The 16,111-nt window shown below is 52.2% G+C and overlaps 8 protein-coding genes across 8 annotated transcripts; 5 read left to right on the top strand and 3 right to left on the bottom strand.

Annotated features, from left to right (window-relative positions):
* Positions 1 to 959: 959 nt before the first annotated feature.
* On the top strand, positions 960 to 2,079 carry N7458_006683 (uncharacterized protein; the record flags this gene model as incomplete). Its single annotated transcript, XM_056910065.1, has 2 exons — positions 960 to 1,148; positions 1,225 to 2,079. 2 exons carry the CDS (start codon positions 960 to 962, stop codon positions 2,077 to 2,079), a joined length of 1,044 nt encoding a protein of 347 aa, XP_056765769.1.
* A 97-nt stretch (positions 2,080 to 2,176) lies between these two features.
* N7458_006684 (uncharacterized protein) lies at positions 2,177 to 3,337 on the top strand (the record flags this gene model as incomplete). The annotated part of the gene is made up of 3 exons (XM_056910066.1): positions 2,177 to 2,426; positions 2,479 to 2,625; positions 2,682 to 3,337. The coding sequence occupies 3 exons, from the start codon at positions 2,177 to 2,179 to the stop codon at positions 3,335 to 3,337; spliced, it is 1,053 nt and encodes a 350-aa protein (XP_056765770.1).
* Positions 3,338 to 3,639: 302 nt separating this feature from the next.
* On the bottom strand, positions 3,640 to 5,967 carry N7458_006685 (mRNA-binding ribosome synthesis protein NOC2; the record flags this gene model as incomplete). Its single annotated transcript, XM_056910067.1, has 1 exon — positions 3,640 to 5,967. One exon carries the CDS (start codon positions 5,965 to 5,967, stop codon positions 3,640 to 3,642), a length of 2,328 nt encoding a protein of 775 aa, XP_056765771.1.
* Positions 5,968 to 6,209: 242 nt separating this feature from the next.
* On the top strand, positions 6,210 to 7,047 carry N7458_006686 (ESCRT-I subunit protein VPS28; the record flags this gene model as incomplete). Its single annotated transcript, XM_056910068.1, has 3 exons — positions 6,210 to 6,299; positions 6,349 to 6,585; positions 6,643 to 7,047. The coding sequence occupies 3 exons, from the start codon at positions 6,210 to 6,212 to the stop codon at positions 7,045 to 7,047; spliced, it is 732 nt and encodes a 243-aa protein (XP_056765772.1).
* An 819-nt stretch (positions 7,048 to 7,866) lies between these two features.
* Positions 7,867 to 9,061, top strand: N7458_006687 (S-adenosylmethionine-dependent methyltransferase; the record flags this gene model as incomplete). Its single annotated transcript, XM_056910069.1, has 3 exons — positions 7,867 to 7,900; positions 7,984 to 8,241; positions 8,307 to 9,061. 3 exons carry the CDS (start codon positions 7,867 to 7,869, stop codon positions 9,059 to 9,061), a joined length of 1,047 nt encoding a protein of 348 aa, XP_056765773.1.
* A 576-nt stretch (positions 9,062 to 9,637) lies between these two features.
* Positions 9,638 to 10,415, top strand: N7458_006688 (uncharacterized protein; the record flags this gene model as incomplete). Its single annotated transcript, XM_056910070.1, has 2 exons — positions 9,638 to 9,838; positions 9,900 to 10,415. 2 exons carry the CDS (start codon positions 9,638 to 9,640, stop codon positions 10,413 to 10,415), a joined length of 717 nt encoding a protein of 238 aa, XP_056765774.1.
* A 113-nt stretch (positions 10,416 to 10,528) lies between these two features.
* rok1 (RNA-dependent ATPase ROK1) lies at positions 10,529 to 12,742 on the bottom strand (the record flags this gene model as incomplete). Its single annotated transcript, XM_056910071.1, has 1 exon — positions 10,529 to 12,742. The coding sequence occupies one exon, from the start codon at positions 12,740 to 12,742 to the stop codon at positions 10,529 to 10,531; it is 2,214 nt and encodes a 737-aa protein (XP_056765775.1).
* A 535-nt stretch (positions 12,743 to 13,277) lies between these two features.
* On the bottom strand, positions 13,278 to 14,135 carry N7458_006690 (F1F0 ATP synthase subunit g; the record flags this gene model as incomplete). Its single annotated transcript, XM_056910072.1, has 3 exons — positions 13,278 to 13,521; positions 13,598 to 13,682; positions 13,889 to 14,135. The coding sequence occupies 3 exons, from the start codon at positions 14,133 to 14,135 to the stop codon at positions 13,278 to 13,280; spliced, it is 576 nt and encodes a 191-aa protein (XP_056765776.1).
* Positions 14,136 to 16,111: the final 1,976 nt, after the last annotated feature.

The following is a 16,111-nucleotide window of genomic DNA, read 5'->3' on the forward strand; positions in this document are numbered from 1 at the left end:
ACAGTCATTCCATGTCTACTGGAATATATTGATCCCGTCTAGATTGTCTCAGATCCTCAAGGCTGTCAGTCCGGTCCAGCCCTACGCAGCGCCAAGAACGCGAGAGACCCAAACGGGAATTGACTACAGTAATTCTCCGCTTCACCGTCTTTTGCTACTTCCAATTTCAGTATGTTCTCTATTGAACGTCCTTCTACTCTTGATGAGTTGTCCTCAATCGTCTCTCGATACTCATCATACCAAGGACATTCCATTTGACCCTCCTCCCTCCTTCGTACCTTTTCCCTCCCGAGGTCCGCTGTCCGCCACACCCTCACGCAAGTGGGGCAACTTGTTGATCCAAAAAAAAAATATCCCTTCCAAGCCCAAAAAACCCACAACGCGCGCAGCCAGGCATCTGATCCGTGCATCTCACAGTCTTGCAGGACGTGCAGTGGTGCGGTCTGTCAATTTCCCCCTCTTCTCTCCTGCCACACAACTGAAGCCATGATCCCTCGCTGCCTCGCCATCCTGATCCAACACGCCCGCCGCCTGTAGTGGTTGCGCGCCTTTAAACTCGTTACGGGGTACTTTGGATTCTGGTCCGACGACTAGCCAAGTAGCGGAAGGGAGCTTTACTTAGCTTTGCTTGAACTACTTGAGCTTCCTCGAGCTATCGACTTGAAGTGATAGCCGCTACGGTGCAACGCAAGAAAAGCTGCATTGCACACCGACACCGACCTCGTACCATTGGTCTCGTTCCGTTCTTGTCATTGGCATATCTTCGAAAATATCGTCCTGCCAGAATGAAATTCCACGCGATGCTGATCCGTATGTTTTCTTTTTCGTTTCTTTTTATCGCATCTTTTACACCCAATTATACCGCTTCCCTAGTTTACAATCCCCCCCGTCAACCACTCTCCCCGCTTGCGTTATGATGATATTAACGATTGTGTGTAGCTCGCAAATGGCGAGCACCCATGGGCCGAGCTATCATGGCAATGCTGCCGCCGTGCAATTTCCTCACGCTGCACTATCTCTATTTCATCGCGACGTGTCTGGTGGCCAGCATCATTTTCTACTTGACTTCCACCCCGTGGAAGAGTGTGGCCTATGTCGATGCCATCTTCTTGTGTGTTAGTGCCATGACTGGTGCGGGTTTGAATACGGTATGTTTTCTCCTCCTTTTTCTACATTGCAGCCCTCCAAGGACCCAACGAGTATAAGATTAATCTTCTGCAATAGGTGGACCTGTCAACCTTGAATACCTTCCAACAAGCTATCCTGTTCATCCTCTTGATCTTGGGATCGGCCATTCTCATCTCGAGTACCGTCCTCATGGTGCGTAAGCAGGCATTTGAGGACAAGCTGAAACACGTCTCCGAAGAGCGTGAAGCGTCTCGTCGTCCCTCGGCCCTGGAATTGCAGAATTCCACGCCGGAACAAGATGCTCCTCTCGATGAAGGAGACAGCCAGGTTCAGCCGAAAGGGGCGGTGGAGGTTCGAGAGAATCCCGCTGGATGCTCGGCCCTCCGTGATGATCAGATTCAATGGGTGGATGACGATCAAATCACCGTTGGCGATGTTCAAACCCGTCAACACCATCACCACCACCGGGTCTTTCCTATGGCTGGCGTGGGCGCCCGACCAGACCTCAACAACCATCCCCGCGATGTTCCACCATTGCCTCTGTATACTGACGATTCCTCAGCCTTCGGACTCAAGGGAATCATCCGCGGTACACAGAAATACTTTTCCTCCAAGGGCTTTATCTCACGCAACTCGCAATTCTACGGCTTGACATCTGTGGAGCGCGAGAAACTCGGCGGTGTCGAATACAAGGCGGTCTCCTTCTTATCGGTAATTGTCTCGTTATACTTTATCATGTTTTTGCTTCTCGGCATCATCGGTATGGGCGTATGGCTTGAAGCGAATCATCCCGAAGTTTCCGAAGTCAATGGGCTTTCGCCGTTTTGGACCGGCGCGTTTTTTGCAGTTTCTGCATTTGTGAACAGTGGCATGTCTCTTTTGGATGAGAACATGACTGCTTTGCAATTAAAGTATGATTTTCGGCCTATCCAATCTATGATGGTATGCTGACTAGTTCACCAGTGCTTACCCACTTCTCACTCTCGGCATGCTTATTCTCGCCGGTAATACTCTTTATCCATGCTTCCTACGGTTCATCGTTTGGACCATGCGACTGATGCTGCCCAACTCGCCGTCGTGGAAGTCGTGGCGGGTGACCCTTGATTTTATCCTGGACCATCCAAGAAGGGTCTATACTAACCTTTTCCCGGCACGGCACACATGGTATCTTCTTGCTACCATCATTGTCCTCAACGGGATTGACTGGGCGGCGTTTGAGCTTTTGTCAATTGGCAACAAGGAGATCGAGGCCCTACCGACCGAGTATCGAGTTCTTGATGGCCTGTTCCAGGCGTTGGGTAAGTATTCTCGCTGATAAATGAGACTGAATTTAGCTAACTCTTTATATAGCCGTCCGTGCTGGAGGTTTCTACGTGGTGACGATTGCTGATCTGCGCCAGGGGCTTCTTGTCCTCTACGGTGAGTCCATATCTACATCTATGCCGCACTATATCAACAAGCAATGTACTAACAAAATCTTGTTTAGTCCTCATGATGGTAAGCTCGAGTATCAACCTAGATACAACACGACCCCACCACTAACATCTAGCTAGTATGTCTCCGCCTTCCCCGTGCTGGTGACAATTCGGTAAGTCCATCCATCCAAACCAGCGCTCCAACCAAAACCCCCAATCTCACAACCTCCAGCAACACAAACGTCTACGAAGAACGCTCCCTCGGAATCTACGCCGACGACGAAACCCCCGAAACCCGCGCCAACACGAGCCGCAGCAACGTCCTCATGGACCTAGTCCGCCACCACATGGGTCGCCCCAGCCTCTCCGAATCCTCGCGCGGCTACTTCGTCCACCAACAAGTCCGCTCGCAACTCAGCCACGACATCTGGTGGATCGCCCTGGCAGTCCTCTTCATCGCCATCGCCGAATCAGACCACTACACCGACCAACCAGTCGCATTTAGCACCTTCAACATCATTTTCGAGGTTGTTTCTGCGTACGGCTGCGTGGGCGTTAGTGTGGGGTATCCGGGCAAGAATTACTCGTTTTGCGGGGCGTGGCATACGATTAGTAAATTGATTCTTGCCGCTGTGGCGTTGAGGGGACGGCATCGGGGTTTGCCCGTTGCTATTGATAAGGCGGTTATGTTGCCGAATGAGTCTTTGGCGTGGGCGGAGGAGGAGGATGCTGCGTTGAGGAGGGAGCGGACGAGGAATTGGGGCTTGGATCGGATGCCTCTTGGTTCCGTCTGATTTTGGATGATACAATAATGTAACTATGACTTGATTTTGGTGCGACTTGACTTAGCGTCTGATTGGCAGAAGATACCCATCGCGTTGTGTCGATTCTTGGATATGCCTTTTTGCTATTACGGGGTGAGTGAGGGTGATGAGATATCTGTTCTTGCTCCATGGTCTAGGTTGCTCTATGGCGTGAATAGGTTTGATAGAAGGATATTTAATTCATGCATTGCATATGAAAGCCAAATAGACGCCGGAATTCTTTTATAATGGAATGTACAGAACAGGGTAGACAAGCAGGGAAATAAAGAGGACTACTCCTCTTCCATCTCCAGCTCATCCTCGTTCTCCTCTTCATCTTCATCTTCAATCTCCTCCTCGCTCTCCATCTCCTCCTCATCCTCACCCTCATCACTATCTCCATCACTGCCAAAGTCCTCCATCAACTCATCCTCATCGCGCTTCTTATCCTCGGCACGACGCTTCTCTTCCTCACGACGGCCCTCTTCAACGATAGTAGCACGCTCCTCACGCAACTTCCGCTGCGTGTTAACGAAAGCACCCAGCGGCGTAGACTCCCAGTCCACGTCCTTGAGGAAGTTCTCAACCTCAGTCCGTTGGCGGGGGGTATAAGAAACGTTCAGACGGCGCTCCTCGATCCAGCGGGCATTAGCCTCAACCTTCTGCACAAGGAGCAGGATCATCTGATTGATCTTGGCGTTCTTGTTACCGCCGCTGCGGGCGGAGACCTGCTTCAGCCAACGCTTCAGGGCAACGATAACGGGGACAGACAGCTCGGGGAAAGCGATGTGCTTGCACCACAGGACGAAGAACTCGGACAGAAGCTCGGCGACCTGTTCGCCAACGCCGTCCTGATAGATACGCGAGCGCAGGTAGGATTTGGGTGCGCGGATGGCGGTGTGGAACTCGAGAGGCTTGAGGGTGCTGGTCTTGGGGGGCTTGCGCATCTCGGCCGAGGTGAGGACCTCGATGAGCGAGGAGGCAAGGGGGATGTAGGTGCCGGTGGCACGAGAGACACGCAGCAGGGCACGGGTCAACTGGAAGCGGAGAGGGAAGTACTGTGCCGTGGGGATGAGGCGCATAGCACCGAGGGTGATCTGGACGACAGGGTAGATGAGAGGGCGCAGAGCAGACTGCTTGCCAGCCTGGGCTTCGACGAGGCCGTCACAGTGCTGGGAAAGAACACGCGACCAGAAGTCAAGGGAGTGTACGTATTGCCAGTTGTAGATGGTCTTGTATGACTCCTTGGAGGTGTTGGTGATGCTGCTGCGCAGATGCATGGCCAATTGACGGATGAAGCTGAAACCTGTCGTGTAGGCAACGTTCTGGTCGATACCCCAGATCTCAGCAGCGGAGTTCTTCATCAAGTTCACACCAGCCAAAGTGTGCACGGTAGTGTTGCGGCTGCCCTTGACCACACCCTCGTATGTAGCCTTGAGCACGGTCTCCTTGATGCCGGGATCACCCAGAACCATGAGGCGGCGGAGCAAGAGGAATGCCGTGATCCGAGTAGCGTCAGCGGTAGAGACGTCAGCCCAGATACCGACCACAGTCTTGATCAGGGTCTTCAGGACCTTGCGGAACTGGAGCAGATAGGGAAGCATAGGCTCCATGGCCGACAGGGTCAACTTCAGAGTTGACGCATCAGACAAATTGACCAGGAGCTGGTGAACGGAAGAAGTGTAGGATTTGATCAGGGGAGTCAAGGTCTTGAACTTCTTGGAGTCCAGAGAAACCCGAATCTTGCCCCCAGCAGTCTCCTTGACGGGGAGGTGGTGGCCCAGAACCTTGGGAACGACATTCAGCGCCGTGACCAGAACCTGGTGGTAGACATTGGGGTCCGAAATGGTGTACTTCTGCTCTGGAGCCTCAGCATCATTAACAGAGGCAGCGGCGCGGAATGCCAGAACGGTCTGGCGCATAGCCCGAATCGAATGTTTCTCCTCCATCAAGCTATGCCACTTCTTGACCATAGGGATTGTCAGGGTATTCTCAATGACCTTCTCCTCGTCCTCTTCTTCATCCTTCTTGGACTTCTTCTTTTTCTTCTTAGCGGGACCTTCCTCCTCAGGAGCCTCTCCTTCGCTCAGCTCATCCACTTCCGAGAGGTCGCCTTGGGCGCCAAAGTCGAGTAGCTCCGCATCATTTTCCTTCAGGTATTTGTAGAACTCGGGGTCCTTTTCCTTCAATGCCTCGAGCTGATCCTTGTGCGCATCGAAATCATTGGCATCGCTTGAATTGTCGTCATCATCGTTATCGCTAGCAGCACTGCCTTCGCTGGCCTCGTCCTCTTGCTCCTGGTTGGTGGAGCGCTTGCGCTTTCCTGTCGTGGGAGTAACGTCCTTCTTACTAGCCTTCTTCTTCTTCTTGCCGTCGGTCGCATCGGCAATGTCAAAGCCACCAGCGAAGAAGTCATCAACATTCATTTCCGCAAAGGCATTCTGCTTCTTAACCTCCTCAGTATCAGGCTCGTCGTCAGCTTCGGCATCTCGGCGACTGGCCTTGCGCTTCTCGTTTAGGTGGTGACGTTGCTTGATCTTGGCTGAAGCCTTGCGTCGCTCGAGAGTATCTTTGAGATGATTCTTCTCGAACTTCTTGGTCGACTTCTTAGCGCCGGCCATGGTGAAAGATTTGGCTGTAGATATACGCGCTTCTTCTTCAGTTTCAGCGGACCGAAGAAAAAAAAATTTGGCTGGGGGAATTATCGGCGGGTCCGCCTTCGTGACCGCCTTTGGGAGCTGCCGATAAGGACAAGCTCCGCCTCGGCGAGTCATGAGGGGACGACGGACGACTTTACTGGACGATTGACGGGGTATACAGTCTGACATTGTTTTGTTTTCTACTTTGCACATCTCTGTCAAAGATGTATTCACAGCGCCCGTTGTCATATGCCCCGACCCCCTACAGCTACACCCCAAATCCGGCCCGATCGGCCACGATTAATCTCGATGAGGTATGCTTGGTGGCATGAACGTGAGGTTCCCATACTTACGTGACCCTAGGAAGTGAAATTGGTTTCGAGCTCAGGGGAACGTGATCTCTACGAATCACTTGCGGAAATATACAGCATCATAATTACCCTCGATGGACTGGAAAAGGCCTACATCAAGGACGTGGTCACCGAGGCGGAGTATACTGAGACATGCACGAGGCTATTGAAGCAATACAAGTCCAGTCTGGGCGATGAATCCGTGTCGCAAGAATTCGTTGATCTGGAAACATTCAAGAGAACCTGGGGTGTGAGTCTATTCTGGTTCCTCCGTATCCCTGGTGCCTGCTCCTAATATCCTGCTCAGTTGGAGTGTCCTCGCGCAACCGAACGACTTCGCATCGGTCTTCCGGCGACTGTTGAACAAGCCTCACACGGCGCACCACAAGCTAGTACCGCGGGAGCTGGAGGCGCTGCTGGAGGCGCATCGGGTAGTCTCATCCTTGCAGCGACGGAGAACTTCATCACATTCCTCGATGCGCTGAAGTTGAACATGGTCTCGAAGGATGCGTTACATCCATTGCTGTCGGAGGTAATCCAGTCAGTCAATAAAGTGACGGATGGAGACTTTGAAAACCGTGGCAAGATCATTCAATGGTTGATAGCGCTTAATCAGATGCGGGCCACCGAAGAGCTCAGTGAGGATCAGGCACGGGAACTTGCGTTTGATATCGAGCAAGCCTACCAAGGCTTCAAGGCAACATTAAACTGAGCCTGCTGCATGCATTTGGAATGGCGTTCAATTTGAGCAATGATTATGGGACTGTTGATAGATACCACTTTACTTTATCGCTTCGAAGCAACTTTGTTTTTTTCTGCATGAGAAGTTTATCGGATTTGGACATACCTTTACTTGATTTCTGGCCAGGTTTTTTCCCCCTCGACTTTAGCTTGGCTGGGCATTCTTCAATTACAATGGACATAGGCATATCAGAACGTTCATCGATAGCCATGGTAAGAGCAATAGGGGATTTCTTGGTGAAGAATTTCGGACTGCAGAGCGAGAAATTCGCAGGATCTTGAATTTACTCCTAACGTCCCCGGAAGCAGACGAAGTAGAGAAAAATGTAATTGTAAAATGATATAGTAGGCTTGATCCACGGCGTTGAATCCCTCGCTTTGTTGGTTTTGAGGGTGATGGAGGTCATAACCCAACCTGTTCTACAGTTGGTACTGTTTTTCGAGTCCGTCTTATGCATCTACGGGAATTAGCATTTCCGCATGATACTTATCGAATGTTTGAAATTCCAATTATCTGAATCGGTTCGACGACCTGGGACTTTCGATCTTCCAATCAATTATGGATCGTTCCTGGTAGCGTAAAATGTCAGGCGATAAGGCCACAACATGATCCGCGGAACCGGAGCCAACCTTTCCTCTTTGGGATTTTTCTTTTCCCGCGTGGCGGCGGCCTTCACAGGCTGGGCTCCGCAGATAAATCCGACTGTCGCCCAATTATTCGGCCTGTCAGGTAGGCTCTCTCCTGTTCATTGAAGCCTCCAAGGCCTACGGGCTCAGCATCTCGCCTGTCATGATCGGTACCACAACTGACGAGCCAATTCACGGTATGTCTACGATCTACGCCTATATACCCGGTCCACCGACTTCCGAGATAGTGGAACTGATAAGAGACCGCCAATATTTACAGTGCTCGATCTGCCCCAGATCTACCAGAAGGCATCGGGGACCGATCTCCTCAAGGCGCTCGCCTTGTTGGCTTTACAGCCACGCACGTTTGGTACCAGTGCGGAGGCTGTCAAGGGACCCTCGGTCCAGCCGGCGGGGGTGACGAGATATCTCACCCAGATCATCTCCAGTCCGTTGGCATGGCTGGAGACCGATGAATTGCGCGAGGCCGTGTGGGATGCTGCGGGAGCTCGTCTCAGTGAACGCTCTGGCCGTACCGGTAAGGATTGCTCTTTCCTCTCCACCCTGTGTCCTCTTGCTGACAACCCTTTGCTTTCCGCCTAGCCATGCCGGCCATGTCGCGCATTTTCAGTATTCCCACGTCCTCTGGTGAGGACTATACCCTCACCTTGCATGAACCCTCTCTCACCTCGGACAACCTGGGCATGAAGACCTGGGTGTCGTCCTACCTGCTCTCCCGCCGCCTGCACAAACTGCTCGAGTCTCCGCCTGAACTCGTCCCCGCTCGCTCGACTGGCCCTTCGACCGGGGCATCTCAAGAAAAGAAGCCACTTCGAGCTCTTGAACTTGGTTCGGGAACTGGTCTGGTGGGTTTATCCTTTGCAGCATTGAAGGGCAAGTCAGCCACGGTCCATTTGACCGACCTCCCCGAGATCGTGCCGAATTTGGCTCACAATGCCGCTCTGAATGTCGAGCTGCTTAACAACACCGAGGGTACTGTGACCACCGGTATATTGGACTGGTCTGTTGCGCCTACACCGTTGCCCACCGCGGAAGAGCGATTCGACGTGATCCTCGCGGCCGATCCATTGTACTCACCCAACCACCCCAAGTGGCTGGTGGACACAATCGCGCCCTGGCTGAGCAAGGGGTTAGATGCTCGCGTTGTCGCAGAGATGCCATTGCGCGATGCGTATCTACCGCAGGTGCAAGAGTTTCGCCAGCGCATGACCGATCTCGGTTTGGCAGTCGTTGAAGAGGGTGAAGAGATCGGGTACGATGACTGGGAGAGTTCCGATGGCGATGCACTTGCTGTGAAGTGCTGGTGGTCCGTTTGGGGATGGAGCGAGCAAGTATGACAGTAGCCCTGGATTGGCCAGCGCCGCTGCTGTCACTGCCACATGAGACCACGAATAGACGATACACGATAGATTAGCATGACCCTAGACATAGAATAGAGGTCTTTGTTAGATTCAATAGAAAATTTTTCTCTCTCGAAATGATCAATTCTCGATGACAAGACATTAAGTAGCATCAGAAAGAGCAGCGGGAGTTGAGGTTGAAGAATGCAATACAACGAAGGAAGAACGTTCACGCGACCAATATCACGTGTGGGGCGATGACGTCGATGGTTGTTCTTCCCTCCAGCGCCAAAGAGAGATGGCGTTCAACATTTTGGTCCAGTCTCTGCCAACTACAATCCATGCTTCTTCTGCTTTCCTCATGGGATCTCATCAGAGTCTGCGAAAATACATCTTACCGACAGGGTGAAATGTATAAAACAGCGGAACTGGGTATTTGCAATTCGCCACACGAGTGAAGACGACACTGCGATCCGAACCCTTCCTTCGATACGAATATTCAATCTAGCGCGATCTAGCCTAGATATTCGACATACTTTATCACAACAAGCTCGATTCGAACAACCATACATCATGGTCATCGGCTTATTAATCCTCACATCCATCCCGACCACGACGGGGGTGGCATTCGGAGTCAGCGAGCAGCGCAAAGCGAACCAGCGCAAGGAAGATGCGCGACGAATGGCCAAATTCAACATCGACGTGGAATGTGATGGTGACACAGATGATGATCGCGACATTAATGGGCGAAGACTGGTCGTTCGAAATGACAAGGTTTGTCCAAAACATGGTCTTCAACTTGCGCATACCTAAGTACTGACGGCGATTTCTATAGGTCTACCTCGACCACCCAAACCCAGCAGACCGGTCCATCCCAGCCTTCACAGCCCTCGCTTTCTACATCGAATATCCCGAACTCGACGAAAGCAAAAACCTCGATCGAGGCCTCGGTCTACCCACTTACGTATCCGCCAATCCACCTTTACTAAACTGGATCTACGCGGACGTCAACACGCACGAGATGAAATACGGAAACCGCACGCAGAGCGTGGCGCATATTGTCGGACCGTGGGATTGGACAGAAGACGAGCGGACGATTACTCTTGAGGAGAGTAGTAATTTTGTGGCGGTGGAAGAGGAGGAGGGGGAGTGGGCGCTTTATTTTGATGGAGATGGGGATGACTGTGAGGCTATTTTGGAGGAACAGGGGAAATTGGATAAGGCCTTTGTGCCGGTGAAGTTGGTGAGGAGGCCTGCGGAGGAGCCGCCGCCGCCCCCAGGGCCTCAACAGGGTTCCCAGGGGGAAAGTTCAAGTCAAGGACAGAGTCAAGAGCCCAAAAAGGCAGAGTAACGATGAATGATTTCATGATTGAATGCGTTAACATGTTGATAATTACAACTGGTATATAATCCCTTCAACAATCGATAGTCCCGCCCTGTACAATGCATCCAAAAAGCCCTCATCTAATCCTGCAACCCATTCCAACTCCCAGCATCACTCACATCACCACCGCGTTCCTCTTCATTCGCCTTCCGACTGCGACTCGCCTCAATAGCCCCCTTCCTCCGATTCTCCATGCGTCTCTCAAAGCCACTCTTCGTACTAATCCTCATCCTCCGCAAGCCCTTCCCATCACCCTCTTTACCCTCGCCCACCTGCTTAGAAACCTGTCGCGCCTTGACACCGTGCTTCTTAAGCTCCTTCTTATTCTTCTTGCTCAGGTCAGGTAGCGAGTCCAGCAGCCACTTCTGAATAGATTTCTCGCCCTCGGTACCGCGCAGCTTCTCACTGACGTCGATGATGTTGGCAATGCTCTTGACGTAGGGAATATCCTCCTTGGTGTAGTATGTCACGGCGATACCGCCCTCGCGGCCAGCACGGCCCGTTCGGCCCACACGATGCACGTAGACGGCGGCGGAGTTGGGGATGTCGTAATTTACGACGCCATTTATACCGCGGAAGTCCACGCCACGGGCGAGTAGGTCAGTTGTCACGAGGATCCAGATCTCGCCCTTGCGGAAATCACGCATGATTTCAGACCGCTGCGTGTCTGATAGATCAGAGTGGAGCACGGCGATGCGAGACGAGCCGCCTGCTTCGGCGGGGATGTCGTATTTAAGCTCGGAGTGCAGGGCGATGGCACGAGGAATAGTTTGAGTGAAGATAAGGAATGGGGGGCGGAGACGGACGTCTGAAGCAGTAGCGGCGGCTGGGCGGAGGAGTTGGCGTAGACCAAGGAGCTTGCCTTGTTCAGTAGCGGCGTAGACGAGTTTGTGTTCAATGTTAGGGATGGCAGAGTCCTTCAGACCGACGACGAGACGGACAAGCGGGTGTTGTGTGGTGCTTGTCTGTCCAATGTCGGCTTGCCGCTCTTTGATCGTTGACCGGGTGAGGTCGTCAATGTTAGAGCCCATGGTTGCCGACCAAAGGCTCACGCGTAGGTCTGGGTGGATGCAGGAGCGCCAGATGTCGAGGGTCTGCTCACGGAAGAGCGGGTCGAGTAGCACATCTGCTTCGTCGAGGACCAGACTGCGCACCAGGGGTAATTTAGCCATGGGCTTGGTCTGATGCTCCGAGAGGGCGTTCACAAGCTGAAGTGGTGTAGTGACCAAGATATCGCTCTTGGTGACTGGAACATTGCTAGACGCCTTCTTCGGCTTGTCGTCATCATCCTCCTCGTCGTCGGACCCAGATGCCTCGCTATCCTCATCAAGGACATTGGCTTCATTCTCGTCATCGCGTTCCACCACACGCATGCCCTTTTTCATCAAAGTAATCTTAACACCCGTACCAGCCACCAATTTCCGCCCCTCGTTCACAATCTGACTTGCCAACTCCTTAGTCGGAGCAACAATGATGGACAAGATGCCATGCTCATCAGACTGCGAAGAGTGATGGTGTCGAACAATCTTGTTGATCACCGGGACCAAGAACGACAGGGTCTTTCCACTGCCAGTTGGTGCCACGACGAGCAAATCAGGCTCTTCATTAGACTTTGAAACAGACGAATCACCCAGAAGCAGAGGCAACGTTCCCAATTGCACTTCCGTAGGCACCGTAAACCCCTGTTCCGCAACATTCTCCGCCAACCGGCTCGAGATCTTGTACCTCGTGCGCAGCTCCTTGAACGAAGTCAGAGGCTGGGGATACACGCGCCGCGCGCGCTTCTGCTCCTTTTTGCTGAGAACGGGCGTTTCCTCTTTCTTTTGCTTCTTCTTTTTCTTCTTGGAATCTGTGGTAGCCGCAGGCTGGGGCTGGATCTCGTCCAGGTCCCGCAGATCGGTCACCTTGATCTTATGCGAGTTTAGGATTGTGCGACGCTCGACTTCATCCATTTCATCCTCTTCATCGGATTCATCATCTTGGTCTGAGGTATGTTCCTCGTCGCCCTTGGCGGGGGCAGAAGATTCCGCCTTAGCTGCAGCAGAGCGCTTAGAGGACTGGAAAAAGTCCAGCTCGGCCGCATCATTCTCGCCATCTTCTTCAGCAGCAGCAGCGCCTCTCTTTCTCTTCTTCTTGTTCTTCTCCGACTCGAGCTTCTCGCCCGCGGCGGTTCGGAAGAGCTGCGGATTCGCCGCCTTGCCCGTCGAGGGCAGACGAGCAGTCGACTCTGCAGCCGGCGCAGTCGCCGACTTGCTGAATCTTGTTGACCGGGTCAACAATTTGAAAGCATCCATGTTGGATGGAGGAAATTCTGTGGCAAAGTAGGGCAAACTAGGACGTGATCAACTTTCGAGCTTTGGACTTTGATATTTTGGCAGAAAAAAAAATGATCCGCACTCCCCGCCCGGACCAATCAGCGTTGTTCGGTGGCTTCATCAGATCACCACGCAAATGGACGGTAGGGCCAGGAATATATCAAGTAGGCTAATTGATTGAAGGTCTAGACTTGATGATAAGAACCAAGAAATCCGAGGCGAAGGGAATTTTACTTTACTCCTACGGGAATGGCTGTGTCAAAATTAGTTGTGTGTGGTTGCATGACTGACATAGCTAAACAGCCTACTACAAGACGATAGAGAATTTGGTCACAATACCCGGAAGACCAGGCTGGAATGAATTGCAAAGACAATGATTCTATCTCAGACAACAGTTTATATTCCATCGTCTATCATACAGAGCACAACACGGGGCGGAAATAATGGGTGGGCACATAGGAAAAATGGGGGTGGTGTTGTTTAAAGAAAAAGAAAGAACGAGCATTTTCCAAGTTTAGTGGTGAGCAGTCTCGCCCCGGTAACCGACGATATTCATGCGGCCGATAATCTCGCCAACGGTGAAGAAGCCAATGACCTCAGCGGCGGTAACACCGAAGAAAGCGATCTCCTTGGCGTTGGCATTGCGAACGCGGTTCAGGAAGCCCTGGGGAGAGGGCACGCTGAGGTTCTTGATGTAGGCGGGGTTGCGGAGGACGTTGGTCAGGGGCTGGAAGTAGGACTGGAAGGTGGCCAGGGTACTGGAGGGAATAGGTAGGATGTTAGATCCGGTACTCTGGTCGAGAGTAGTGAATGGGATCGGGTGATGTGACTTACGGAGGGGACATTTTCTGGCCACGGAACACCAGCTTGCCGAGCTCGAGGCCAACGCGGGAGTAGTAGATGGTCGGGGGAATCATGGCTATCGCAAATATCAGAGTCAGTCATGAACCAGCGATCGGAGAGCATATCAAGGTTGGATTTGTCAACAAGGAGGTCCCGAGGAACGCCCGGCACAACTCCAATCGAGGCGATTGAAGGTGCGTGTCCTTCTGCACTGACTGTCCATAACCTCTCCATCTAATCCAGGGAGTTGATTTATCCCAAGCAGTCGGGGTGTTCTCTTACAGTCAACGAACGAAACAACTTTGCCGACGGGACCGCCGACCTTCCGCAGGGCCGAGGCGGCGCTGGAGAGAGCCGGGCCAGCGGCAGCAGTGGCCTTGGACAAACCCTCCTGGGCCTTGGAAGCAGCATTGGAGGCAGTCTGACCAGCCTTGGAGGCAGCCTCGGAGGTGGAAGAGGCGTGTCTGACAACGGTGCGCCGGGTCAGGAACTGCGATTGCCGCAGGATGGCACGGGTGGCAGCGGGCATCTTGGAGAGTGCGAGGAGGAAGAGGAAGGAGTGGATGTGAAGAGAGACCAAGCACAGATCACCCGGGACAATCGCTGGTGGAAGGGGACGGGGGGATATAAGTCCAATGGCGGTTTTCGTCTTGCGCAACGACAGGACCAGAATCTGCGGATTTGGAGACTCGGGAAGTTCAGGGAATGCGGGTCACGTGAGGAGGGCTTCCGCCGTTCCTGAATTGTGAGTAAACAACTGCCATTGAAAGGGGAATATAATTGATTTTGAAATTATGTAGGGAGATATGATGAATATGTGAGCCAAACAGCTGATATGTGTTGATATGGGGAGAAAAGATGGTCAAAGTGCAATTATATAGATGTCCCCCGAAGTGTACCTGCATCGGGCCCGAGAATGGACTAACCGGGACCACATATGCCTAGATCTTTGTCGGGCATTGAGCTAGTCTCTGGGTCCATGATTTGAATTTAATCAGATAACATTGATGGCACTCTTCCTGACTTCTGGAACCCGTAGTTTGGACACACTGAGAAACCGGTTACAAGATGAGCGGATATATATCCAGCGAAAACGGCGCTCTATGTAGGTACAAATAGACTGGCAGTTTTCCGAATGGCTATATTTGCCCATGGTATCAGGGATAGTAAGAAGGCGACAGTCAGATATATTGAACTCCATTCCTATCAGATGATAACGCTCGAGTCAGTTTTCACATCCTGACAGGACCGCACTGTATGGATCTCGGTGGCGGTTGTTCGGGTAAATTGCACCGAACACCATTCAGGCTAGTCCAAAGATTGGATACAAGCAGACAGTCCTGGTACACTGTGCAATGATCTGCATTACGCGAGTCATCTAGTTATAGGTTTGTGTTAAGGTTAGACTGACTTCCTGAGCTATCCTCACAGTACGCCCGATCGGTCTCGATAGGCTGCTTAAATGAATTTCCAGCACAGGGGATGATGTGCTCATGGGCATGAGTAATTATTCTGTCGTTTTCAATCACCCTATACTCGAAAATAGAACGACTGGACCAAATTCAATGGCAATTCTTATTTTTTTCTCCCATTATTTGGTCAAACTCCTTTGGACCGACACTGGCCTCCTCAGGTTGCGATGCTGTCCAGGGGGTTTCACTAAGGAACGGCTCGGGGAGAATCTGTTTTGTGGACGTGACAGTCGCATGCAGTCGATGGAACATCAAGCCAGGATCAAGGATGTAGGAAACAAGCTATCTCCAGTGAATGATATTTTAGGATGAAGCATTGTCATGTTGATCCAATGGATATACAAGGGTTCTCTGCAGAGTACATACTCCCCACAGTAGTACATACGACAGTCCAGTACTCCGTTGTAACTAACTAGTTAACGTGTTTGTCCTGTTTGTCAGCCGGCAGCGGGAAAAGGCCGCCCGAATCCGTCGAAAAACTCCATCAACCAGAAACGAGTATCCACCGGAGAATTGCCACTTTGGGGGCTCGTGTGGAAGGCTTCTGGAAGAACCAGGCGGTGCTTAGAATGGCCGCTACGTTGCAGTGGTGCAGCATTGCCCCGAATGACCAGACTCCATTCATCCGGGACAGTAATGCTACACAGCAAGTCCTCCATACTCGGTGGTTTTGCTGCAAGAATAAAAATGAAGAATATTTGCTCGTCATCGACTGTCAAGGCCTACAACTGAATTTACCCGATAGCCGACAGTCGGACTCGGCCCGGGTACGGAGGACTCGGTGAACCAGAGAGCCCCAGGAGCGAGGATTCCTGACTAACGCCATCCTGTGACGGTTTGGACGGTTGGACCTGCGGGTCCAGATTCCCCGTTGGTCGCCCTCCAGGCAGGTTACCCCCGCGCGGTTAAATCAAGTTGCCCCTCCACTCCACTTGGCCGACGCGAGAATTCGGAGCTTTTTGGCTGGTTGCTGGTTACAAGGGGGAACTCCTGGAGGACTAACTCCGCGTCTTCTCCACGTCTGGTCTGGTCG

Source organism: Penicillium daleae, assembly GCF_028827525.1.
Source record: "Penicillium daleae strain IBT 16125 chromosome Unknown utg000006l_segment0_segment0, whole genome shotgun sequence".
Lineage (NCBI taxonomy): Eukaryota > Fungi > Ascomycota > Eurotiomycetes > Eurotiales > Aspergillaceae > Penicillium > Penicillium daleae.